Below are 26,075 nucleotides of genomic sequence, written 5' to 3'. Positions count from 1 at the left end.
GATGGGCTTTAGATGGGCTTTAGATGCGTTACGTGTTTGTGTTTAGCACAAAGGGGGTAAGAGCACCACAACGGATCAATCATGCTATGTATGTAGGGGATTTTGGTATTTGAAACCACATCGTCATGCTTGGTTCAAAGCGTCTACAGATGAAATATAAGTGGAAGATTGCGAGAGGGAGAGTGGTTCTTAGGTACCTAAGGTATCGAAGTTGATTATGGTTAGAGGCGTTTATTCCCACTAATAAAGAGTGTTGTGTAGGTAGATACTACCTACAAATTTAGTTGCGAATAGTAAAAGAAATAAGTATTAAGTACAATAACTAGAACAAGGGGTTAGCGGGGACCGCGGGGCTCGACCTCGCTCAAGAGGTATTGTACCTAATAGATGTACCTAATGTACCCAACAATTAGGTACCTGATGGCATCATGTACGACCAGGCCACATGCATTCTATTCCACCCACATTGTATATAAAGGTGCCTAATCTACATACTAAAATGCCATAAGTAGCAATTGATGATGAATTTATTTAACAAAATGGGAATCATCTTATGGAGTGTGTTCCTAAAATCGATAGCTCAAGCTGCGGATGTAATAAAATAGTATGATATGTGGTTTAGAACAGCTCTAGTCAGCCGTAAAGCCCGACCTACTGCCTAATGTAGCCTAAGCCTTACACCCAAAAGGCTCTTGCCACCCCCTTTTTCTTTGTTAGTATATCTTTAACCTACATATCTTAGGATAGGATCTTAGGTATGTACACTACCTACATACACCATATCATGCTACGATCAACATATATTCCCCTAAATCAAGTCCCCCTCTACTCGTATCCTTCTCATCTACTCCATACACACGATTTTGGGGGCTGATGCATCCTCCTAGCCTGGCACATGCTCATATACCCCTGACAACACCAGATTCGGCTATGGCCCCTACTTGTTAGGTGTCACGGTCTCGACCATTCTGGCGCATCATATCAAACAGCAGTCGTGATAGCAGTCGTGATTGGACAGCCGGCCTTCAATCAACACCATAGGTAGTCTCTTAGCTTTATCAGAACCATAAAACACATATCTACAGAATATCTCGATCTATGTAAAAGCGCCTAGTTATTTATTTTTGCAGCACTTATATTCATATACAACTTTCTTGTGTCTCCGAGACATAGTATAGAGAGTAAGTGACGTGAGCTTACATTTTAATAAGTGAAGATGTCGGCTTGGTAGACTTAAGCAGCGTCTCTTTTGCGCACTCGTGCACTACATAGGTATGTAGGTAGCAGGTAGGCTTATGGATAGCCTATAGGTAACCTGTTTTTTCTATGTATGCATTTAAATAAGACATCTCAATATCATAAGCCTCGAGGGCGGCCTATTATAGATGCCTCTCCTAGAAGAGGATCGGTAGGTAATAAATCTCAGCTATGTACATAGGTAGTAGCATTACCTATAACATCAGGTAGGGTACTAAGGTACTTACGTCTATAAATGTTAGATCTTATCGATAAAAGCAGGAGCCTCATCAGCATTTTACTCACGTGATGGCTGTGGCTTATCACGTTTCCACCTAAGTTTCTGACCAATCCGATGCTCAGGTACTTCAGGCGCTTTGTCCAATCGCGAGGCTGGCGGTCGACGCGATCTAAATTTCTAGCTTTCCAAGGCTTAGGAGAGTTTAACTTGAACTTAGTCGCCCTAATAAATATTACGTCCTTCTTACCTTCTCATAGATCTGTACACTTTGGGTTGGAGTTAGTAGCGCGATTCGCATTATTGGTTCTTAATTGCCTACAAATTCCAATCCTTCAACTCCCATCCAGTACAGACTATTAATATCTTACCCTTTCAAAACACAGAACCGCGCTCACCTCCTTTCCACCGCCCACCGTCCATCGCCGACCGCCGACCGCTGACCCGTCAATATGAGTAACTCGATGAGAGACTTGATTTCGGGCGAGGCCGAACTCGATGACGAAGAGGACGATGAATCCTTTGACGAAGAGACCGGCGAGACTCGAGAAAGATCCCGAAATCGAGGCCAGGAAATAGATGATTCAAGTGAAGAGGATGAAGATGATGATGACGAAGAAGAGGCACGAAAGGTAATCTACAATCTTTATCCAGCCTACTACTAGAACCTTGGCTGTGGGTTACAGATAGCTGACCTCGTTTTGACAGATCCGTGAGGGCTTCATTGTCGACGAGGATGAAGATGAAGACGAAGACATGGTCGGAGATGAGGACGAGCGGCGCAAGCGAAGAAAGCGCAAGCGCCGACAGGAGCGTGAAGAGGAAGCTCAATTAGATGAAGAGGATTTTGATCTAATCGGCGAGAGCATTCCCGAATGGGAACGCAAGCAGCCTTCACAGGTACGATAAACTAGTAGCATTAAAGTATATATATCTTATTCTAACGTATGTAAACAGGGTAAATTTAAGCGGCTCAAGCGTGGCCATCGCGATGATGATACCCGTGGAACTGAGCGACGCGGCCTCGACGATATGTTCTCCGACGAAGACGATGAGCTTGCCGATGAACATCCGTACGCACGACCAAGTCATCGCGCCGCCGCGGGCGAGTTCGATGATTTTATTGAGGAGGATTTCCCTGAAGATGAAGACGAACGCATGCGCCAGATGGAGGATATGGAAGTTGCCCGTCCGCGAGACAAAGGCATAGCGGGACGAATCGTCGACCGGGCTGGGCTAGATAAGGACGCCCTTGAGGACATGGAAGCTATCTTCGGAAACGGAGAGGACTACCAATGGGCTTTGGACGAGGAAGAGGAAGAAGAGGAGCGTCAGAGAGAAGAGCAGACTCTCGAGCTGAAGGATGTGTTTGAGCCCTCGCAATTAGCGGAGAAGCTTCTGACTGATGAAGATAACGCCATTCGTTTTACAGACGAACCCGAACGATTTCAGCTCGACCGTAAACCCTTCAAACATCTCAACATCCAGGGTGAACAGTTTAAGGATGAAATTCAGTGGATAGCTGATCTGATGTGGCCGAAAAAGCAACTGTCTAGCGACTTGCATAGTCCTTTTCAGAAGGCTGTCGGTAAAGTGCTTGAATATTTTGTTCTTGAGGATCTTGAGGTGCCCTACGTCTTTCAACATCGCAAAGACTACCTCATTCATGCTCGGAAAACTCGAAATCCCGACCATCGCGATGACCCCGAAGCGCCAGAGTACATTGTTAACGCTGAGAAGCTTCTTACACAGGACGACCTCTGGCGTATACTTGAATTGGATATCAAGTACCGATCCCTTTACGAGAAGCGCGGTGTCCTTGAAAAGACATGTGATAATCTACGAGAAGTCACGCAGGTGAACGACGATATGATCCCGGAAATGCTAAGTCAGGCCGTCACGATGGAGGAGCTTCAAGACCTACAGGACTATATTAACTTCCAATATGCCTCGCAATTAAAGGATATCGCTGCCATGAACGGTGTGGTTAAGGGGACTAAACGTCCTGGTGCAAAGTCATCCGTTTTCGAACGCGTCCGCAAAAGTAATGCCTACAAATTTGTTAAGGCTTACGGCATCTCTCCCGACAGGCTAGCACAGAACGCTCTCCGTGAAGGTAAGAAGATGATTGCAGACGACGAGCAAAGCTTGCCAATCGACCTCGCGGATCGCCTCACCGATAGCGATTTCCCTACCGGTGACCAAGTTCTGTACCAAGCAAGGCACATGTATGCCGAGGAGCTATTCATGAGCCCAAGGATGCGGAAACATTTCAGACAGAATTTCTACAGGATGGGCGAGATCAGCTGCTTTCGAACTGAAAAGGGACTTCGAAGGATTGATGAGTCTCATCCTTATTACGAGATAAAATACCTTATCAACCAGACAATCAGTGACCTCGCGCGTCGACCAGAACTATTCTTAAAGATGATGAAAGCAGAAGAGGAAGGGCTGATTGAGGTCAGACTCCGACTCCAGAACGAGAAAGAGTTCCACCGCCAGCTGCAAGCGGAATTCGTTTCAGATAACTACAGCGAACTTGCAGATGCTTGGAACGAGGAACGTAAGAAGGTCCTCGACATTGCGTTCGCTAAGCTTGAGAGGGTGATAGCTAAGGGAGTCAAGGACTCGTTGCGAACAGCATGCCAGGAAGAGCTCCTTAAGCTGTGCCGCGAGGAATACTCTAGGCGACTTGATCAAGCTCCCTACAAGCCAAAGGGAATGGTGTTGGGTACTACCCCGCGTGTCCTCGCCTTGTCAAACGGCATGGGCGATCCAGCTCGAGACCCTGTCTTCTGGGTCTGGGTTGAAGAAGATGGGCGGGTCATTGAGCACGGCAAATTTGGAAGCCTTGCTCGCGACGAGTCGCAGCGCGAGGCCTTCGTCGAACTAGTTGAACGTAGAAAGCCTGACGTAATTGGCGTTAGTGGTTTCTCGACCGATACCCATCGATTAGTTCGTGATGTGGAAAGTCTAGTGAACGAGAAAAATCTCACAGGTCCCGAATTCCCAGATCCGGATTCTGACGACTACCGCAGCGAGCTGCTGGAGGTCGTAGTTGTTAACGATGAAGTCGCAAGGCTGTACAAAGATAGCCCTCGGGCACAAGCTGATCACCCGACTTTGACGTCTAATACGCGGTACTGTGTCGCTCTAGCCAGATATCTTCAAAATCCCATGAAGGAGTATGCCGCCCTCGGCAAGGATATTACCTCTCTATTATTCAATCCTTGCCAACACCTGCTTCCTCCGGAGAAGTTACTGAAACATCTCGAGACGTCGATGGTGGACATGGTAAATCTCTGTGGTGTCGATGTTAACGAGGCTGTCGGTGATGCATATACAGCCAACCTACTACCGTACATCGCAGGTCTAGGTCCCCGCAAGGCCACAAGTGTTATCAAAGCTATCAACACCAACGGTGGTGTCGTTAACTCGAGAGACGAACTTGTTGGCGACCCGGACAACAACAAGCTCCCAGTGGTTGGCCCTCGAGTTTGGAATAATTGCGCCAGTTTCCTTTATATCGAATATGATGCTACGAACCCCTCATCGGAGCCGCTAGATAATACACGCGTCCATCCTGAAGATTACGAACTCGGTCGCAAAATGGCAGCAGACGCCCTCGAGTTAGATGAAGAGGATGTGAAAGCTGAGACTGACGAGAACGGCGCCGGCGCGATAGTCCGCAAGCTGTTCCGAGAGGATGAGCAGGAGAAAGTCAACGAGCTTATCCTGGAAGAATATGCCGAACAGCTAGAGAAGAACTATAACCAACGGAAACGGGCCACTCTGGAAACCATCAGAGCAGAACTACAGGCACCATACGAAGAACTCCGTCGAAATTTCAGCCCTCTGACTCCCGACCAAGTATTCGTCATGTTTACGGGCGAAAACAAGGAATCGCTGGCAGAAGGCATGATCGTCCCGGTTAATTTACGGGTGGTCAAGGATGATTTTGCTATTGCCAAGCTCGACTGCGGTATTGAAGGCCGAATCGAATCCCACGATGTCAGTCACAGAAGCAACGTATCGATTAGGGATGTTATCCACGTCAACCAGACTGTTCAAGCCAAGATTGTGGATCTCAACCGTAAAGAATTCCTTGCGAAGCTCACGTTGCGCGAAGACGCACTTCGGCGACCCTACAAGAAACATAACGACCACGATCGTGGTACTTGGGATTTTAGACAGGAAGACGACGATAAGGATGCGCTACGAGAGAAGGATAAGACAACGGGTCGCACGCAGCGAGTGATCAAGCATCCGTTGTTCAAGCCGTTCAATTCTACACAGGCAGAAGAGTTTTTGGGCTCTCAGTCGTCGGGCGATGTAGTTATCCGACCATCTTCAAAGGGTAACGATCATCTCACGGTCACCTGGAAGGTCGCAGATGGAGTCTATCAGCACATTGATGTCCTTGAACTACAGAAAGAGACCGAGTTCTCAGTTGGGAAGACGCTTCGCATTGGTGGTAAATATACGTACACCGATCTTGACGAACTAATCGTGGACCATGTCAAAGCAATGGCAAAGAAAGTCGATGAAATGATGGGCCACGAGAAGTTCAAAAAGGGCAGCGTCGCAGATGCCGGTAAGTTTCCTCGACACGTCTCTAGAATTAAATCATGCTAATTCCAACGTAAGAAAAATGGTTGACATCGTACTCGGATGCTAATCCGAACCGCTCGATCTACTTATTCTGCATCAATCCCAAACGTGCTGGATATTTCTATCTATGCTTCAAGGCAAGCAAGACCTCGCGAATCAACATGTGGGATGTAAAAGTGGTACCCCACGCGTTTGAGATGATGGGATCCCAATATCCGCATATGCTTGCTCTCTGCAACGGCTTCAAGCTTAGATTCAATAGCGAGATCAGCAGGTTCCAGCAGATGAGAAGATGAAGGAACCGACAATGGATACTTTACTACTCATCCAGTTACATGTATCACTAGGGTGTTGGTTTGGCAGTTTAGCTACGTTTTACTGACGAGAATGATGGCAGCCGCATAGAACTCCGGATAGGCTGATGGAGTCGGAGTATTCATACTGCGAAGACCCTGCGACATTCGTATCTCGTGGTTGAGTAAAGCAGCTTCATACTAGGTCGAGGTACTTAATTGATCCGAGAAATAAAATAAAAATATTTCCATTACCAACGCACACGTCATAGTGATTAAATAAAAATCGAAACACATTTCGAGGCTGGTTTGCGTCATGAAGATATTTTGGGTTACCGAATTATATCATACTTGCGTTGCGTTGCGTTGCGTTGCGTTGCCTCTGTAGATTGTCTGTAGAATGTGATAAGCATGTGCGAATCGTATCTTCAGCCTCAGTTAGGTCAGTCATCCTACGAAGCTCCGTAAACTCCATCAAGTTAGTATCATGTAAGATGCGGTAATCCCCTCGGACCAATTAAAAGGCAACCCGGTGTTAGGCGCTTGATCTTCAAGGAAGACATGACTTTTCAAGCCAATAGGAAACCCTCCGATTTCAAAAGGGGCAATCTGGTAAAGCTTCGATGATGTTTTAATCCTTCCGAACTTTAATAATCCTTCGAAACTTTAATAATCCTCTCGACGGTTAGATAGACTTGTCAGATTTCAATACTCTTGTCAGATACTATCCTCCTTTCAGAATTCTATACTCCTTGTAGAGTTTATTGCTCCTTTCGGAATCACTCCTTTCAGACCTCAACCCTCCTAAGGATAGCTCTTTAAAATAACCAGCTTTCAGCATACTATTCTATCCCTGAACATATTAGCCCAAGTTATTGATTAGTTCTCGGATTCGTACTACTGTGCCACCGGGTATGCCAACGTTAGCATAGATAGTAAGAACCCAAACCATCACTTAACACGGTACTCTTCTGTTAGACGGCTGCTAAAGAATTAGTTAGTTTCGATGGTGTATATACTCAGATAACTGAATTTAGGCTCTTTTCGTCTAAGATGTCAAAGGGATTAATGTTCGAGAGGAGTCGAGTCTCGTACTTATACATACCTACCTAAGTTAGTGACTTATACAATGAGGCACATCTCAGTATCTGAGTTGGTTACTTGATTTTTGTAACTTGTTGCGAAGATAACATGTCACTTGGTTGGCAGTAAGCAAGCTCCCTGTTGTCTAGAACATTTCGCCGGCCTCACTGTCGTTCATCAACTTAATAGGAAAGGTGCTTACGATCGATTTTTACGATCAAAAAGATGGCGCATATGACTGGCTAACCGAATTTCGCACGAGCCGCGTAGACCTTCCAAGCCAAGTCCTCGCTACACTGACTTTTAGGCAAGACAATTGCCTGGCCACGGCCCTGTTGATCGATCGCATGCTTGAGTGCCGGGGATGTGGGGTTAGAACTTCGACCCCCGGTGGTGTAAGGGGGCGGCCGTGCTAACATACTACCAATGGGAGATAAATGATAGCATGGATCCCGGTCGATGATGATATACCTTAGGTACCTATACAGCTTCGATTCGTCCTGGAATACTGTCACGAAACATACCTAACTGGTCCAAATGGAGAGATGTATAATGCGCTCTAATATATGGCATCCTCAAACCGACTGGGTGCTTCTTCGTGGCGCATGTATAATGCACACAAGAGACTAGCGTTTCCGATAGCAGCTCCGGAATGCCCAGTGCCAACACAAATACCGAAGATGCTTTCGGCCTTGATGAGCGTCATACAAGATGCAAGATCCCTGAGGTGGCGATCAAAGAAGTTTCAAGTGCCACCCCACCTTGTTAGAATTGGGCGATGAAGATTAATAGCTACCTAGGTTAGGTATATCATCCAAGCGTTTTTACGGAAAGATGCCGGGGGACGGCGCAGGTAAGGTAGGGGGGGAACCGGTAATTTTTTATACCAAGCGCGGATTACCCCATGCGCGTCAGCTTCGGATAGTCTTTTGGAACGGGGATTACTCTTCTGAGGAACAAGGTAAAGAAGACCAACGGCGATGTATATTATCACATATCAGGTCGGTGGCATGCATTTGGATATCTTGCCATAACGATCATTGGTTTGTCAGCACGATCTCCCGCAGCTTAGGACCCGGAGGATTTAGTAGAATAAACTATGATGACGCTGACTGCATCGCGATGGGTGAGGTCAGCCTTCACCGCGAGTTTACTTTAGCGAAGTGTAAGCACTTTGAGACTCGTGGCAACGATATGCCGGATTTTAGATATGGAAGCTTCGCAAACGCCGTTTCGAGTCGTCATGTAATCAGAACTGAGATATAAATAAGCTCGAAGACGCCCATATAGTATAGATGAAACTCCAAGACATAGCATTGTGCTATAGCAATGCTAATATAATATTATTATATTATATTATATTATATTATATTCATTTTGCTCACTTACTAGAGCAGAGAAAATGGCTATCGTCATCTGGAATACACGAGATGTCATCTCGCTGTTCCAGCAATATGGCATCTCCTTACTAGCCGCAACCTTCAGCGCTTGGTTTTGCTATATGATATCCCTGGTCGTCTACCGATTATATCTAAGTCCCTTGGCTAAATTCCCTGGTCCGAAGCTTGCCGCGCTCACGTCGTGGTATGAAATCTACTATAACATATTCAAGAAGGGTGGCGGGCAATATATCTTCAAGATCAAGCAGATGCATGAGAAATATGGTGAGTCAACCTATACGCATAAAGGTACTATGACACTCATCATTATGGAATCAAGGTCCTATCGTACGGATAAACCCGTTCGAGGTCCATATAGACGACCCAGCATACTTCGATGTCGTTTATGCGACAAACAAGCAGTTCGACAAGGTCGAGATGTTTGCCCGTAGTATCGGCGCGCCGCTCGCTGCTTTCGCAACCATCGATGCCGGCAAGCATCGTCAACGCCGAGGTGCCATGGCTGCCTTCTACAGCCGTGCCAGATCACGGGACCACGGCCACCGAGTCCAGATGGTTGTCGACCGTATCTCTCGTCGTTTCTCTACTGAATATGCCGGCACTGGAAAGGTCGTTAACCTCTCCTACGTATGGGGATCGTTATCGAGCGACGTCATCATGGAAGTAGCTTTTGCTCGGCCTAAGCTATTTACCGATGCCCCTGACTTCAAGAGCTCCTTGGCGATAGGGCTGTCGGATCTGCTATACACCAGTCACACTTTCATGCATTTCAGCACTATACAATACTTGGTATCCGCATTGCCGGGATGGCTTGTTAAGACGGTTGTGCCGCCAATCAAGTCGGTCGTCGAAGCACAGGAGGTAAGACATATGCACCACGTTACGGGACCAGCCCCATTACAAGATCCAGACCAAGAGAACTCAACTAACTCCCATAATAGGAAATTGGAAGCCAAGTAGCCGACATGGTTGGAGGCCGAAACACAGAAGCGAAGGAATCTCCTCTCCCTACCCTTTACCGCGACATTCTCACATCTCGATTACCTCCCGAGGAGTTGACCTACCAAAGACTACGCGATGAGGCTGTGTCTACCATCGCCGCCGGAATCGATACGACCAAGTGGACCTTGAGCGTTGCCTGCTACCACATCCTAGCCAACCCTGAGGTTGAGCAACGCCTCCGAGCTGAGCTCAAGGAGAGGATCCCTGACCCTAACCAAATCCCGGATTGGTTCGAGCTCGAAACATTCACATTCCTAACCGCCATCGTCAACGAAAGTAAGTTCCACTCATTCACGATCACACCAATCAAGTAAGGGGGGGAAAACCACTAACATCCTCTCCCTAAGGTCTCCGTCTAGCCTGTGCCGTCAGCGAGCGCATGCCACGCATCAACAAGACCGCCGCCTGGACCTACCGGGACTACGTCATACCCCCCGGCGTCCCAGTCGGCATGGACATCTGGACGATGCACCACAACACGGTGCTATTCCCCGACCCCCACACCTTCAAGCCGGAGCGGTGGCTCGGCGACCCGAAAGTCGAGCCTGAGCTGCTCGAGAAAGCCGGCTACCTGCCCCCCCTCGACGGCAAGACCAAGCCGCTCACCCACTACATGGTCGGCTTCGGCAAGGGCACCCGCATGTGCGTCGGCATGTACCTCGCCTACGCGGAGATCTACATCGGCCTGGCGACCATCTTCCGCCGCCACGAGCTGGAGCTGTACGAGACGACGCGCAAGGACGTCGACATCGCGTGCGAGATGATCCTGTCGCTGCCGTGGAAGGGGACCAAGGGGATTCGGGTCAGGGTCAAGAAATGAACTATGTCTACCTAGGTACCTACCTAAGGTATACAGCAACCTAGATGTTAGAGGTCCTACCAGCCGTTAGAGCTAGACGAAGAAGGAGCATGGGTTGGTATATATATATCCCGGTCTGGAGTGGGGTGTTGATGCGCAACGGCAGTGTTGCTTTTCCCACCGCTGGGTCGCGTAATATTGCAACGTGGTGGTTGGCTGCGCTATGAAGCGGCTACCGATAATAAATAAGCCTTGGATGGTACATGGCTTGATACAGACTGAAGACTCGAAGTTATCATTAAATGAAAAAAAAAATTTGTTAATATTAAAAATTACCAAGTTCATCTATCTTTGGATTTTTATATGTATGTTTAGGTTGAAATAATATTATTGAAGGTTAAGGGATATTGGAATTCACTTGCATAAAAGGGGTAGCTTATGTGGAATACGAGGTAGTTGGATGTAAACTTGAATTACATTGTTTTGGTTATTTTGAATTCCATTTATCCAGAACGGAACAAAATGTGTAGACTATATTGTTGTTAGGCATGTCGAAGAAATATTATAGACTTACAGGTATTTATTTATTGTTCCATTATTCTTTACAGACACTCACCACCTGTACCAGTCACTAACAGTCCAGAAAACCGAAAGAATTAACTTCAAATAACTATGGTACGATCAAAGTCGTTTCAGAGTATGGTAGTTACCGACTTTCCTTCCTAATTCAACGAACATTAGTCTCTAGATTTGAAGTGAAGTAGATATTTTCTGCGGGAAATGGAAAACGGTCGCATATTATTAATAAGTGTATTAACAAACTTGTCATTAATCGTGGCGAAGTTATCATATGAGAGAAAGAAATTTCAAGATCTAGGTACTTGTTAAATCCTTGTGGGATGAGGTATGGTGTAAATCGCCGAGACCCAACGAAAGGGGGAGGAAGCAAGGTCAACAGATAGGTGACAAATAATAGAACCTGGGAGAAAAGACCAGAAGAAGAAAACACGTGAAACTAATCTGGGATCCAGAAGCGCCGGGAAAAGCTTTATCATGAGACATGGCGCTATAGATATCAGAAACATAGGCCCGACCCAACGATTTCACTTGCTCTCCTTATCCGTTTTCTGGCCTCCCAATACCGGGCCGAAGGCATTTTTCGGGACCGACTAATTCAGGAAACCTTTATTTTGTTTTAGCCATTTACAATTTACAGTAGTTATAACATTTCCAAAATTAACTTTAGCTATTAGATGATTACTTGAGTTAATAGTTAGCTTTGCAAGGCTGCTAACTTGGTCAACTATAACCACTATTATTCTGACGCTATCAATAGCCTCTCTTAGTCGACAATTATTACCATTATTACCTACCTCGTACTGTTTTTTATACTTGATTCTGTATATTCTGGCTACGGCGCTTACGCTAGAAGCCTATCATCTCACTGTCACTAGTTACTGGTGAGGCCTCAGTAACGGAGGCCCGAGTTACAGACCTGGTCATCTCGTCGGGGGCCTCGACATGGGTCGTGACTTATATACTTTAACAGTTGAGAAACTTACACCATCACTACTCGTCATTATGTGAAACATGAAACGCCCAACAAAAGTCAGCCTTGCAAGTTGAATACAAATGACTATAGGGCCTGCATAATGTGATACATGAGTAAAAGTACATTTGTTGACAGTTCACAGCCGCTTCATGTTGCTGCCTGGACGGTGTGGTCACACTGCTCTGTTGGTCGAGTGAAACCTCCAAATTCTGCCTTGTTCTGATCTGGTTATTCCATTTCACCATCCTGAGTGATGCCGAGTTATACAAATGAATCAGCCTCTTTGTATAATCCAGCTAGTTACGCAACTAGTGAAACTCGCCGAACAATAGGATATGGTGCCTTTACCGATGACACACGGCTCAAGGTATACATAAATATATATTATGTATGCTAGGGTAATAGTACAGGAACGGTATACAATTCTATACAATTCGAGAACCACAGTTCATGTAGTGAACCCTAAAAGGAAAACTACCAACCTAAACTCTAGGTTAAGATATAAGGCTGTTCAGCTCGTACAGCGCAGCCTCGGAAGTAGAAGGTTATTAATAGTTTTAGATATCCTCGTAATTAGGTTATAGCGAAGAAGCCATGGAAATAGTATCGCCGGATGGCCCCGAAGCGACCTTCAGGTTGCTAGGTATGAATGACTATTTTCGTTGACAGTACCAACACCCCCGGGATTACATACACTAATTCTCATGTGATATGGAATTATGGACATGACTACCTTAGGTAGGTAGGAGGTATGTATTAGGGAAATAAGCAAGTTGCTAGAACTAGGCGCAATTTTAGTAGAAGGATCCAGATGACTTCTCGTCTATCATTTTATTTATGGCACCCCGTACCGAGAACGAAGTAGAATTATTGAAGATGCACTTGCTGCCTAGCAAAATACGTAGATATCTGCACCTTGATGGGTTAAGTTCGGTCTGCCCGTCAGCTCGGCTGCCACAGTCCTAATTTCACGTCCATGCGTGAGTGGTTTGCTCGGGACTTGAGTGGAATCGTGAATCGTACATATACTTTATACCCATCTCACACAAGATGATTCATTTCATCCTACCTTCTTAGCCCAAACTTTCCACCCTAATCGTCTTGAATCGCACAAAGACAACTCAACTAGTGACAATGAAATCCACCAACAATGGCGAGTGGCTACCAAACAACAATGAACTTGTGCTCTGAATCTGGGAGCCCTGATTCACCACAACACCATGATTCAACCATGAAGCATACAAGTCTATTATTCCGAACAAGAAACGTCAACTATTTAATCCTCTCCGGTCCTTCTCAACAATTCCGAGTTCTGCACCGCGGAGCAACTAAGGCACCTAGGTAGCTAACCCCCCCTGCTAATTAATCGAAGTACCTAACCTAACCTAACGAGGGGCGTACGATAGGGGAATACAAAGGACAAAGGAGGTAGACTTGATAAGCACGAGCATACAATAAAGAAAGCTCCATGGCGTCTAACAACTACCCCCAGACGTCACTGCCAGTACCGCCAGCGCCGCCTCAACCTCTATACCCCATGCCCCCCTACCCAACGGCACCCTATCCCACGGTTCCGTATCCTACATCTCCCTACCCCATATCCATGCCCCTATACGCCGCGCCATCCCCTAACCTACCGCCCCCCAGCCCGCACCGTCCCGCACCGCCGCCTCCCAACATCAACGTCGGCCCCGCCCTCGTAGACAACTTCGTCGAGCGCGCCCACACGCGCCTCGAGCCCCGACGCGCCAACCCGACCTGGACGGAAGACGCCCTGACCACCGCACTCCAAGACCAACTCGCCAGCGTCAAGCGCAGCATCCAAGACATCGTCAGCCAGGAATTCCACCTCCCCGGCGACATCGTCCCGCGCGTATCCGTCCGCCTCTCCCCCGTCGACCTCGGCCCCGACGGCACATGGCACCACGGCCGCGGCCAGCTCTGGCGCGCCGGCGCCACCGTCTACATGCCCAAGATCGCAATCCGCATGCCGGAGCGCCGCGCCCCCGAGCGCCGCCGCACCGGCCGACGAGTCGCCACCGGCCCGACCCCCAGCGATCGCGCGTACGTGGACGCCGCGGAGCGCGTCTTGGACGCCGTCGTCCACGGCCGCGGTCTGAACCGCTACGACCCGCGCACCGATCTGCGCGGTCTCCCGTTCGACCCCGCCGCCGACTTGCCCCACGCCTGCTTCGAGTTTCAAGAGAGCTCCGGCTCGGTCGACAACTCGTGCCATATCATGCCCACGCACGTGCACGTCTACCTGCCCGCCAAGGTGAAGCGCGTCGACAATCGCAACACCTGGTTTTACGAGCGGTTGTATGGGGGGCACCCCCGGGCTATTGCGCATCTGACGGGTTGGGCTAACCGTCGGAATATCGACTTGAGTTTTCTGACCATGGCCCGCGCTTAAGTAGGAGCAAGAACTTGAGTCTGCGGTGAAAAGTTAGTTCGTGATTTAATCGGATGGGTGGGTGGCATAACCGGTCGAACTTAGGGGGAGTAAGGCGGCGTTGATGAGCTTATACCACTACCGGGTTTGAATTATTCCCAATTAAACTTCGAAATCGATACCCATTTATATGTAGTATTATTAGCTTATCATTAACAAAATAACTAAAGAAGCATGATCATATATGATAAAGTATTTTGATGAAATCGTATCTATTAAGTTCGTGAATCACTTTTCTTTATTCTACAGAGGGGTATGGCAAATCTCCATTATCGGTCGTTAGGTAAGGTAAGGAACTAATGATAGACGGATGAAGATTTAGGGGTATGATGATGACCGCAAGAGATACCATACCTAAGCTCCCCAAATGTTGGCCCCCCATATGCAAATACTTTTGTCGGATCGGCGGCCCATTCAGTCGTGTCCACGGTAGATACCGAGGACTTGCGAATCGAAAACCACTACGCCCCCCTTTTCCCCAGTCCCTGAATACCCCTGCCATACTCGGACAATTGTGATACACCTTAGCAACCGTAGTATAAGACGGTATTTGCCACCGATAGGCATACCGACCCCCATCCGAATATAAATTCTTTGTAGCAGCGACGGCTGACTGCCTTCGTGTTGTCTGTTGAACCAAAGATACACAGCTTCTTAGACTTTCTGGTAAAACAATAGGTAGGCGACCTTGTTGTCCTTGATATTGTCCTTGGTCTGCTTTCCCTTCATCTGTACAGCGTTCGATGCCCCGTTAACAACGGAGCTCCATTTCTTTGCTCCATTTACTGGAGCGCTGACTTTATTCCATCCTTCATCATCACCAGCTTCATCGTCACCAATTCCTTCAAATCTGTTACCGGAACCGCTCACGACGGTGTCCTTCTTGTCAGGCCGCGCCGTAGTTTTAGGACTTTCGTCCTCAGAGCCTCCTTCAGCAACATCTTCGCTTCTTACTCGTCGGATAACTGTGTCATCCATACGGATCCATTCTACACCATCTTGGCGTCTGAGATCAACAGTGTAGTGCCCACCGCTTGCATTCTTACCATGATGGTAAACAGCAGCGATCAGTTTATATTTAGGGAAGCCTACACCTTCAACAGTAAGAGCATTTCTCTTCTGTCGTGGAAAGAGCTCTTTGGGAAGTTCGAGCTCCAGTGGGTATCCAACCTTCTTCCAGATCTTGACGGTTCCAGTCCCTTCAGTATCGAACTGAAAACGTTTTAAGTGAAGAATGAGAACCGGCGGTAGGGATTCGATGAGAACCTGTTTGGTGGCTGTCGCATCCTTTCCCCTTGGCGACCCAAAGTCACCATGTAGAATTTCGGGTCTGGTGAGTGCTTTCAATGCATCAACAATGTTATTGACCTGGGGGGAACCAATGTCTAGCTGAAGAGGCTGGAAGGGCTCGAGAGTTACGGAATCCTTTAGGCCTTGTACCCTTAATTCCGATCTTAGCTGCCCACCAAACACCTTAGTGATGGGAGACGAGGTAATTGGATGGCCGGAAGAACGTGTAACAGCAGAGCGTTGACGCGGCCCTACCTCTAACCAATCACTAGTATCCGGTGTACTTGTAGGAGACGTCGCCGAAGGAGTGGCAGCCGAAGAGTTTGCAGCGGTAGTCGTAGCAGATGAGTCTGGTTGGTTGCGCATTACTTGCGTGCACTCATCGTGAAGTGCCTCTAAAAGGAAACCAAGGAATTCTTCGGCATCTTGCTGATGTCCACGCTGTTTATTCTTGTTAGATCCCCTCAAAATAGATGTGTAAAAGAACTTACCCTCATGCTAGCAAATCTAGGAAGCTTCCTTATAGCTTCATAAACAAATTCAGGGGTGAAAGGTTCGCCATACTGTTCGAGTTCCTCATTCTTCAACCTCCGCCGAAGCTGCTCGACAGACACCGCAGAATCAATAACTTTGTATTCGCGCATGAACATAATCCTAGAAACATTAGACGAATAGAGGGTAAATAATGTAGGTTGGGTACTTACATGGCATCAATTAGGGGAGTTTCGCTTTTAAAACTATATGCCGCTTTCTTGCTGACCTGGTCCAAGAAGTCATAAAATGGAATGCAGAAAATGAGAACTTGTAAAACCTGGATACTGTTAGTCTAGCTTCCGTTGCAAATCAAGCTACCACGACTTACCGAATTCATATAACACATATTCCCGGGATTGATTAAACCTCTAGGCTCCAGAAACGAAATCTTTTGACTGCTACCCACGCGGTATGATCGCAAAGCTTCAGCCAAAGAACTCGTGTTTGACTTTGTAAAACTACCTACACCTACACTCCCATTACCTGGAGCAGTGCTGTCGGGGATGCTGCTTGTTGTAACGCCAGTACCAGTCGATGCAGCACCAGTAGCGCCAGTTGAAGGAGAAGCGGCGGATGCTGCACGTGAAAATAACCCTGTCCAGAGCTTTGGGCCAACTTTTGCGGCAACAGGGGCGGGCTCTACTTTTGCTTCTGCTCGAGACGCTTCTGGAGAAGTCTCTGTAGCTTCAGCGGGCTTTCCCTCTGCTGCTGTTTGCTGTGTGGATTGTTTCTCCTCTACTGGTTTGGTCTCGGCACTGGATGAATTTGTCTCTTTAGGGCCTACTTTAGGTTTTACGGGGACGATGGGAACGGCTGGTATAGCCGCGAGAGATGCCGTCTTAGCGTGCTTGGTAAATGTAGCAGCAGCAGGCTGAGCTACTTGGACTGACTGAGGAGTGACAGACGAGGTGGACTGTGAAGTTTCCAAGGGCTCATCTTTTGTTGGCCCAGCTTCAGGCTGTGTTGGTAGCTCGGAGGCCGTGCTAGCCGGAACAGTAGCAGTAGAAGATTTGAGTGTAGGGGTTGAAAGTAGCGAGGCATCACCTCCCAAAGCCTCCTCATGCGACACAGTTCCTGGCTCAACTCCCTTTGCTTGGATCGAAGGTAATTCGACATTTTCCGCATCAGGGTTCTGTATCCGTCTTTTTCTCCTAGATCGAGCTGACTTGGTAGGAAAGGGTATATCAGGTCGCGACAACCAGGGCAGCTACAAGCGAGGGTTAGCTTGAGTGGGACTGTTTACTACAAGGGGTTCTATAACTTACTGGAGCTCTGAACGGTGACTGGGTCGACCGCAATTCGATATCCGGGGTGGCCGGGGCAGGTTCCTGGTTTTGCGGCGTAGGGGGAGTCAATGGGACCGGAAGAACTTGGGACGAGTGTGTCGAAGAGGGCGTCTCGGGTACGGAGACAGGTGGAGGCGGCGCGGCTACAGCATAAGGAGGAGGGGTTGAAAGAGCCGGCGAAGGTTGTTGTGGTGGAGGTGGTCGAGAGTAAGGAGGCTGAGGAATAGGCTGCATGCTCGAGGATACGATAGGAGGATATTGCTGGTGAATTATGGGAGGAGATCGCTGAGGAAACTGGTTGTATTGCATGTATGATGGGTTGGCCATGGCGCCATTCTGATAGTGATGCGAAACCTGAGGATAGTATGTCTGAGGATATGGAGCCATATACCCGTTATGGTGGTATATAGGATTGACATGTTGTTGGTGGTGATATTGATGATGAGCTGAATACTGATGTTGCGGTGGCCGCCGTCGACCACCAGGTCCCGAGCCAGGTCCCATATCAACTTGTCCTCGCGCCACAACTGCTCCTCCGGGGATACCTCCTGGCATAGGCTGCCCAGCCGGCAGATGACTACCGTTCATCTTGCCGGCTTGGGGGTGACGAAGCAGTGGCTATCCACTGCTTCTGCGACGTAGACTGTCGCCAATATTCGAATTGCGATTCTGTTTGCGCGGAGGCGACGAATGGGCGGGCAAGCTTGGGGTTGTTGTTTGCTCGAAGGCTGCGCGCTCAATAGGTAGGTAGTTTAAGCGTCAAGTTGCGTCAAGTTGCGTCAAGTTGTGTTATCAACTCCGATCCACTTCCGCAGCCGAGAAGGATGATAGAAACGAGTGGCGCTGCCTCATAGGAGCCTTAAACGAGAAAGTGGATAATGGGTATAAGAAGGTACAGTGCCGCGATGAGGAAAGACGACGTTCAAAGGCAGGTATAGAGCTCAGGAAATAAATTATGTATGGCACTACCCGAATTGTTCGCGCGTTGAAGAAGAAGTTGTTAAGGTTGACCGGGGTGGTTGTGTTCAACCGAGCTAATAATTTGTGTTCTGACTTTTTCTAAAGTTTTCGGACCCTTTTGAGATTACCTCAAGCTAATAATAATCCTGCGCGAGCCCGGCTGACGGAGCGAACTTTCCCAGCCACGGACACTAGCCACATTCAATTATTATAACTGCCCAGGTGCTCAATGTGTGTATTGGTAAGGTACGTACCAGCCTTTGTGTTGCACTCGAGACCTAGGTATTTAACCTAAGGAAGTTCTAAATGTCGATAGTTACTCAATATATTGGATGCATGCGGCTATGGTAATTTGATATTATATTTCTTTGATATTATCTTTCTTCTGGACATATATTTTATTTGAGAGAAACAGTCACCTCATGTGGTTGGATACGTCCCTATTTAATGCTTTAAGATTAGGAAATGATCATAAATATTATAACGTTGAAGTTGAAGCTGAATTCTATCACAGTACATCTCTCAACTTCAGTCAGTCCAAAGTTTGCTATAACACACCACGTATGCGTGCTAACACGAAAAATGCACAGACGGCGTTGGCAGAAAGAATTCTTCTACTAGAATGCTCTTTGTCTTCATTGTTCCTATGCTTGCTTGATTGCTTGATACACCTCCTATTGTTAATAAAACCATAATGCCATGCTATGCTATGCTGATCTCGATGCTTGTAAATGTGTGTTCCGTGCCAGCAAAATCAAGTGCGCCACAGGGTTACCCTTAAATCATCTCTGAATTCTAAAAGCGAATCAGATGTTATTCATCTCTAAAAACCCATCTTCCGCCAGGCCGCATAGCCTCGCGGTACCTTTCATCAATTATTCGACGTGTCGCCTTTGCTGCTGCTTCTCTATCACGTTGTTCCTCCTGGGTGCTCGGGAAATCAGCTCGCCAGAAACCTACTGGGGATGCGGCACGATGGAATCTATGGCGATGTTTGCCATGCTCATTAGCAAGCTCACGTGTCTTAGCCTCAAGCCACACGTCTTCCTTCTCGGCTTTAGTCATCGTCGACAATTTCCAAGCCTCATCACCCATGTGTTTTTCTAACAAGATCTGAAAGTCCACCGGCCCTGTCTGATCACGCTTGGCCCGTGCTTGTAGCCGAAACGTCTGGCCGCAGCATCCCTCTTGGACGCATCCTTCCAAGCTAGCTCGTTCATTTTTATTTCGAACAACGTCAGTGAAAGCGTAGTCATAGCCTTCATTAGAATTCGGATTAATTTTGAAGTCGACGATGCTAAGTTCAGACTTGGGCCGCTCTCGCAAAGGCCGGGTACTGCCAGCCATATCGCCTTTTTCTCTGTCGTCAGATGGTCGCTTCGCGTTCATGTTTCCAGGAGTTCGTTTACCGTGTGATGCTTCTGGAGCATCGTAAGATTGAGGCAGCTTAGATGCCTTCTTCGAATCGTTCTTGCTAAAAGGTAGCTCACGTCTCTGCGGAGCTTGAAACTCGAATTGCCTCGATATACGTGCATGGTCTGACTGCACAATAGGTGATGGATTAGTAGCATCATGACCTGGCGAAGGAGTATTGAGAAGAGCTTGAAGACCCGTTTTTGGTCTTTTCTTAGTAGTCTTCGGGGTTTTGTTTCGGGCGTCGTCCTCTGCGAGTTTGGCCGGACTAGTCCTTATAGAAGACGGACACTTTTCTTTTGTCAAGCAGTTCCCTCCTGGTTTCTCTTGAATCGCTGCAGTAGGACCAAAAACACCGGATCGTGGCGCCAATAAATCGTTACCAACATGTGCTTGGTCGAGGTTCTCATCCAATAGGAACTGAGGGGGGAGAGCCCTCTTCCTTGTCGTATTGCGTACCGGAGGGTCTTCTAATCTGCTTAGCCGGTTATTGCCAGCGTGCGACCCAGGAACTCGGGCCGAGCCCGAAACAGACACATCTTCGAATTCAAGACTTGTCCTATTACGCTTCCTCGGTGTAATCACTCTACCTCCCTCAGCATCAAAATCAATGCTCTCGTGTGGCATAAAGTGCTGGCGTTCATCCATAATGAGCGGATCGGAACTATCTTCCGTCTTGACCTTAGTTACGTTTTCGGTCTGCCTATCATCGTGTTTCCTCTTGCGTACACAGCGCTCCGATACTATAACTGGGGGGTCAGAAGAGGGCTCGGTCTTAATGAGCACCTCCCTCGGATTGGTATTTCGGTGCTTCGGGAAAGGTGGCAATTGATATGATTCGCCTTCCACGGTACTGACGCAACTTTCCGAGCCAGTTGTGATATTTTTCTCCGGACTAATATGTGATGCCGTCTTTATTCGCATCGCTTCTGGTGGGGATACTCTCCTAGGAGAATCGCTTCCATTTTCGTCAACATTGGTGGGCGGCCATATCAGCGGGGTTTCCTTCAACAAGGGGTCGAGCCTTGTGTACCTAGGCTGGTCAGGAACGTCGGAACCAATAGATTCGCGAGCAGCCACTTGATCTGTATTCGTAGGTGGAACCGATACGTCTGACGAAAAGCTTCCATCCCGTGGACCAGATGTTGCTGCTGCCCCCGCGTCCAACTTGGCTTCTAACTTTTTTATTATCCGACTGCGCTTCTTGCACAGTTCATCCAACTGATTTGCATGGTCCATCCATTGATTGTAGGCTTTCGTTTTATCTCGAAGTCGTTGATTCAACTTCGCATGAGCATCCTCAAGCTCCAAATACTTCTCATGCAGTTTCGTATAGTTCCCGTTCAGTTTAAGATACTCCTCCTTGAGCGCAGTACCGCCTAGTCCATCGATGTTACGATTGCCTAATTTAGTAGATGGCTTAAGATTCGAAACTTGGTTCATAGACTTAGGTATGAGAGGAAATCGGCCATTCCTAGCGTCATCGAGCAGTTTAGATTGGTCTATAGACAAGATGCTGGCATGACTGCCGTTTTTGAGGATTTGAAGCTCTCTCTTTAGAGCGAGGTTCTCTTCCTTAAATTGATCTGCATCAGAGGCCCTGGCCCTTAAATTTTCGAGCTCAGCAGAAAGCTGAGCATTTTCGTCTCTATATGATTTAAGCCCTATTTCCCAACTTAGTATTTTTTCGTAAAAGATAGAGGTGTGTATTCATTTATACACACCTTCGTCAAGTTCATTATCAATTCTGTTACAAACTCCAGTTAAAGCATCGAACAGGGCAGGTCTACCCACGTCTTTGAACCAGTTCTCCATCTGAGAATAAATAGACCCGCGCTGTCTACATATGCTTAGCTATAATTAAACATAGCTCATCAATGCATCGTCGTGGATGCTTGAAAAATTGACTTTGGGGGTTTAAGCAATAGACGTTTTAGTAAGGACGAAAGTATTACTGAAGTATTAATGACGCGTGTTGGAAAAGTGATACGCGCTCAGAGGCGCTTTCCGCCCTATTAGCCAAATGTGGTCTGTGCGTTACTAAGCTGCCTAATTCTGCTCTCTGCTTGCCTCTGTACCTGCCCGGTATGTAAAACAACAATTGGAACCTAGGTACATGTAGCCCCGAAGGGATTAATGTGGATTTCCTCATTAGGCATATGTATTGGTTTCTGCAACCCAATTAGTCTCCAATTACGTATTTAGATGCGACATTAGAACCAAAATATTGAAGGAATGATTTCATAGTTGCTTTCATGTGTTTATATACATAAATATGTACTGTACGAAGTATCTACCAAGATGTGCAAAATCCATGTTACATGCAACTTGCAAACGGGGGTGGTTTTCCGATTGTGGATGGAATAGGTAGGGCTGCATATGACCCTCCATCCCGCATAGCGCACGAATTCTATTCACGTATTAAAACGAAGTCCATATAACATGAACAGCTCGTCACTAGACTGGAGCCACTACGTTGACTACCTATTTTGATATCCGCAGGTTCAGACCAATTATCTAGACCAATTATCTCCCATGCTGGTTCTCGGAGAGTCGCGTTCCGAGACGGCAGAATCTTCAATTCTGATATTTAATTGCTGTGGTAATAAAAAAGCAACAGTCAAACAGTAACATGATTTCATGTTCACGATTTACCTATTATAGAATAGCTTGGTGGATAAGGTGGTACCTTGGGTGAATATATACACCTAATAGCCTCTTATAGTACTAAAAGTTTTCGCAGACTACCTAATGTATTTAACGCATCCGTACTGGCGTTACCACAGTCTGGAAAATTTGATTTGAATGCACTATATATAGTTGGCTGAGATGATAGCTCTAGGTAACCGTAGGTTTGCTCAAATACGAAGGTAAAAATGAGAATGTTTACACATATTCCCTAAGTCTCATTAAAATTTATACCTCTTCTCCAAAGGTGGTGTCTGGAGGCCTTGCCAAAATCTTCAGCCGTTTATACAGATGAGGGACAAATATTTAAGTAAGTAAGTATGTTAATAAACACCTGGCTTTAAGATGACTTAGAGGTAGTCCAAGTATGAACTTCGGTTTAATGTCTAATAGAAGCTTACAGCGAAGAAGGGATATTTATCTTGGACGATGGACTGACCCGAGAGGAGTCTGAACGAGAATTCGTAACATGACTACAGACCCAACTTTGACAAGATCATTTATATATGGGTATCAAATGCAACCTGCCCCTGGGATAGTTTTCTCAGTAGCTTATTACCTAAGGTAGCTCTGCTCATTGGTGGCAAATATTAAATTCAAGACACGGATATTCTACGAGCCGGGAGTGTTTGTGATAAAAGTAATGTCACATTAAATAGAACTATGAGACACTGTATTAATAGAAGAATAAGCTTTATTATTGATCATGTTACATTGCTTATTTTTCATCTATCTAGGAGTCTAGGAGTGAAGAGGTAGGTGGTCAGTTTAGCGATTGGGCTACATGTGGTCTGTCGAAGGGACTTATCGCATTAAAACTTAAAGTAAGTCAAGGAGACTCCCACGGGACCTAGATCGACAAGATATATGACACTGTTTGCCATTACATTTATCATATATGAATGCCCTCTACCTAAGATAAGTGATATAGTACTTGTACTGTACAAAAATGGCGGTAAAACATCGCACGTGCCGTTTAGGCGCTAAAATGGGCAGAATAGCCAGCCGACGTCCTAAATAAAAATTTGGCGAAGCCCACAAAAAAATATGGTTAGCAATCAACCGCTATTACGCTATTACGCTATTACGTCCACAAGAATTTCAACAGCGATTAGGACGTTGTATCGTTCTCCTTTGGTGAAATCGATAATAGCCTTAGATTCCTTCCCTCGTCCAAACCTCAACTCTAAATTTCAACGCTCTCCTCCCTCTGGTATACACACCTACCTACATACCTACCAGGCAATTTGTATACCTACCTACCTATCTTACAGGTACCTCATAACGTTGACGCTTTTCGACATCAAGCTAATCGTAAGTACCTATACCTCTCTTCATGTACAAATATATGTGGCATCTTAAGTACTTAGGGTACCCTATTCGTGTACCTGCCGCTTAGCATCTCGCCTCCTTCTGTATTGCCGCTGCCTTGAAATCTCTGTTTTCAGGCCGTTGGCTTCGACCTAGACGTTTATCACCCCACCATTCAACTCCTTCCACAGGCTAACTGCCCGATCATCCTTCCGTCAACATACTTTTTTTTTTCTTCTCGTTGTCCTTCCTACCACACGATAAAAAAAATTTATTCTCCATACATACACACAAACACACACACACATACACACATCCTTCGTCGTTTTCATATCGGTCCTCCCACTAACAATCTCGTCGAGGACCTAGTACGACACCAACATCTATTTCGTGGTCGCTGCTAGATTACGAACTTGAACTCAAGTCAACGGTAGTTCAACGCTGCTGCTTCATACCAAACTTACGGTAAGCCTTAACTTCCTACTTACATTAATGTCAAGTTCATCCTTTGTCATTCTCATTCGCTGGTGTTGGCGTTGGCGACTATGAACCCCTCCTTCGTGGCCCCCTTCTGGTACACTGAACATAACCCCGCTGCACGGGCGTACATATCAGTACGCGCATCTCAGATATTATCGCCTAATCCCCACATTCATCACCTTGCATTCATGACGAATCGGTGTCCCTATCAGCCCTACATACACCCATCCTGCTTGCGCTACGTTGTTTTGATATATCTGTTACTTGCTACCAATCTCTTGGGTCTCTGGCGGCACCTACAAATGCTTCAAAGCTTCCAATGAAATTGTGACTTGGCAGCTTGAGGGTGGTGTTCGAACTGGTATTGGCACTCAATCTATGTGGAGTGAAGACCGTTTGCCTGTGCCAGCCAACGGTTACATGGCATAATACTCCATTTTCTAATGGGGTTTCACTCGCTAACATTATCTACGTTTTGACAGACTTCGATCATCCGCATCATCTTGAATCCACAAAGTCAAGATGGATTTCCAAGGTTCCACTCGTACCTGCTACACTTGTAAGTCATCACATTATCTATTTTTAACAATTATCTACTGCCTCCTCGTGTGATTCTGGTAACATTATCTATATCTTCACTTATAACTACTATATTGATGTTATTGTACGATATTTATTTACCAAACAACTGTCAAAGTCTACCAAATGTGCTCCCATCAATTTTCCCGATTTCGAGTATACCAACATGAAAAAGTCTTTTTGTTCTGTATTACTAGTCAAGACACTTCATCCTCTCTCCAATCCCCGTCTATCCTGTTTTAATTTCGTGGGCGAGGCATCATCTAACATCACTTCACGTAGGCGGTCAGCCTGGACATCAGGTATGTCTCACAAAAAGAGCTTATTGAGCTGCGAGGCGGTTTAACTATACGAATGCATTTATTTACTGACAAAATTCTCAGACCCGAGAATGTCCTAACCGTGGTCCGCCCAAGTGGTAAGAAATATTCTCATCTCTGGTTTGATGGATGTTTATAATAACATTTTCGTAGTTACAACTGCGGCGGCGAAGGTCACTTCAGTAAGCTTAGCGCTTTCCCAAGTTCAACTGAACAGCCTTTAACAGAAGATTATTTTAGGTCGCGATTGCCCTGATGGTCCTAAGGACACCAAGTCATGCTACCGCTGCGGTTTGACGGGTCACATAAGCCGTGACTGCCCTCAAAGCGGCGCTCCGGCTGGCGGTCCCCAAGGTGGTGGTGCTGGTGGTGGTTCCCAGGAGTGCTACAAGGCAAGTTCTCACAATACTGCCTGTTTGGCTATTATCGTAAAACTAACTTTCCCGGTTACAGTGTGGCAAGCCTGGCCACATTGCCCGTAACTGCACTGAATCGTACGGCTCAGGCAACTACGGAGGAGGAGGTGGTGGTGGCTTTGGCGGCGGCTA

The 26,075-nt window shown here is 46.8% G+C and overlaps 5 protein-coding genes across 5 annotated transcripts; 3 read left to right on the top strand and 2 right to left on the bottom strand.

Annotated features, from left to right (window-relative positions):
- The first annotated feature begins 1,667 nt into the window (after positions 1-1,667).
- Positions 1,668-6,638, top strand: F4813DRAFT_10643 (transcription elongation factor Spt6). The gene is made up of 4 exons (XM_049238444.1): positions 1,668-2,106; positions 2,183-2,374; positions 2,432-6,068; positions 6,122-6,638. Exons 1-4 carry the CDS (start codon positions 1,927-1,929, stop codon positions 6,379-6,381), a joined length of 4,269 nt encoding a protein of 1,422 aa, XP_049104745.1. The 5' UTR covers positions 1,668-1,926; the 3' UTR covers positions 6,382-6,638.
- Positions 6,639-8,606: 1,968 nt separating this feature from the next.
- F4813DRAFT_341942 (cytochrome P450) lies at positions 8,607-11,152 on the top strand. The gene is made up of 4 exons (XM_049241339.1): positions 8,607-9,125; positions 9,181-9,722; positions 9,803-10,139; positions 10,211-11,152. The coding sequence occupies exons 1-4, from the start codon at positions 8,864-8,866 to the stop codon at positions 10,681-10,683; spliced, it is 1,614 nt and encodes a 537-aa protein (XP_049104744.1). The 5' UTR covers positions 8,607-8,863; the 3' UTR covers positions 10,684-11,152.
- Positions 11,153-13,682: 2,530 nt separating this feature from the next.
- On the top strand, positions 13,683-14,627 carry F4813DRAFT_384358 (uncharacterized protein; the record flags this gene model as incomplete). Its single annotated transcript, XM_049246080.1, has 1 exon — positions 13,683-14,627. The coding sequence occupies one exon, from the start codon at positions 13,683-13,685 to the stop codon at positions 14,625-14,627; it is 945 nt and encodes a 314-aa protein (XP_049104743.1).
- Positions 14,628-14,838: 211 nt separating this feature from the next.
- Positions 14,839-18,822, bottom strand: F4813DRAFT_341935 (cysteine proteinase). The gene is made up of 5 exons (XM_049241338.1): positions 17,756-18,822; positions 16,819-17,697; positions 16,661-16,767; positions 16,448-16,610; positions 14,839-16,397 (listed from the first exon to the last, which is right to left on the bottom strand). Exons 1-5 carry the CDS (start codon positions 18,362-18,364, stop codon positions 15,321-15,323), a joined length of 2,835 nt encoding a protein of 944 aa, XP_049104742.1. The 5' UTR covers positions 18,365-18,822; the 3' UTR covers positions 14,839-15,320.
- A 375-nt stretch (positions 18,823-19,197) lies between these two features.
- On the bottom strand, positions 19,198-22,165 carry F4813DRAFT_341933 (SAE2-domain-containing protein). The gene is made up of 2 exons (XM_049241337.1): positions 21,874-22,165; positions 19,198-21,813 (listed from the first exon to the last, which is right to left on the bottom strand). The coding sequence occupies exons 1-2, from the start codon at positions 21,962-21,964 to the stop codon at positions 19,550-19,552; spliced, it is 2,355 nt and encodes a 784-aa protein (XP_049104741.1). The 5' UTR covers positions 21,965-22,165; the 3' UTR covers positions 19,198-19,549.
- Positions 22,166-26,075: the final 3,910 nt, after the last annotated feature.

Source organism: Daldinia decipiens (genome assembly GCF_022478715.1).
Source record: "Daldinia decipiens strain CBS 113046 unplaced genomic scaffold F4813scaffold_1, whole genome shotgun sequence".
NCBI lineage: Eukaryota > Fungi > Ascomycota > Sordariomycetes > Xylariales > Hypoxylaceae > Daldinia > Daldinia decipiens.
Note: the sequence above shows the minus strand (reverse complement) of the source record. Positions and strands in the feature narration are given on the sequence as shown.

What these genes read in the sequence shown, in the direction of transcription:
- F4813DRAFT_10643 (XM_049238444.1), top strand. Translation starts at nt 1,927, where the DNA reads ATGAGTAACTCGATGAGAGACTTGATTTCGGGCGAGGCCGAACTCGAT. An exon ending in ACGAAGAAGAGGCACGAAAG is followed by an intron (nt 2,107 to 2,182) that starts GTAATCTACAAT and finishes TCGTTTTGACAG; the next exon opens with ATCCGTGAGGGCTTCATTGT. An exon ending in GGGCAGCGTCGCAGATGCCG is followed by an intron (nt 6,069 to 6,121) that starts GTAAGTTTCCTC and finishes TTCCAACGTAAG; the next exon opens with AAAAATGGTTGACATCGTAC.
- F4813DRAFT_341942 (XM_049241339.1), top strand. Translation starts at nt 8,864, where the DNA reads ATGGCTATCGTCATCTGGAATACACGAGATGTCATCTCGCTGTTCCAG. An exon ending in GCAGATGCATGAGAAATATG is followed by an intron (nt 9,126 to 9,180) that starts GTGAGTCAACCT and finishes TATGGAATCAAG; the next exon opens with GTCCTATCGTACGGATAAAC. An exon ending in AACCGCCATCGTCAACGAAA is followed by an intron (nt 10,140 to 10,210) that starts GTAAGTTCCACT and finishes CCTCTCCCTAAG; the next exon opens with GTCTCCGTCTAGCCTGTGCC.
- F4813DRAFT_341935 (XM_049241338.1), bottom strand. Translation starts at nt 18,364, where the DNA reads ATGAACGGTAGTCATCTGCCGGCTGGGCAGCCTATGCCAGGAGGTATC. An exon ending in AGTCACCGTTCAGAGCTCCA is followed by an intron (nt 17,698 to 17,755) that starts GTAAGTTATAGA and finishes CCTCGCTTGTAG; the next exon opens with CTGCCCTGGTTGTCGCGACC. An exon ending in ACTCCCCTAATTGATGCCAT is followed by an intron (nt 16,611 to 16,660) that starts GTAAGTACCCAA and finishes TAATGTTTCTAG; the next exon opens with GATTATGTTCATGCGCGAAT.
- F4813DRAFT_341933 (XM_049241337.1), bottom strand. Translation starts at nt 21,964, where the DNA reads ATGGAGAACTGGTTCAAAGACGTGGGTAGACCTGCCCTGTTCGATGCT. An exon ending in TGATAATGAACTTGACGAAG is followed by an intron (nt 21,814 to 21,873) that starts GTGTGTATAAAT and finishes GTTGGGAAATAG; the next exon opens with GGCTTAAATCATATAGAGAC.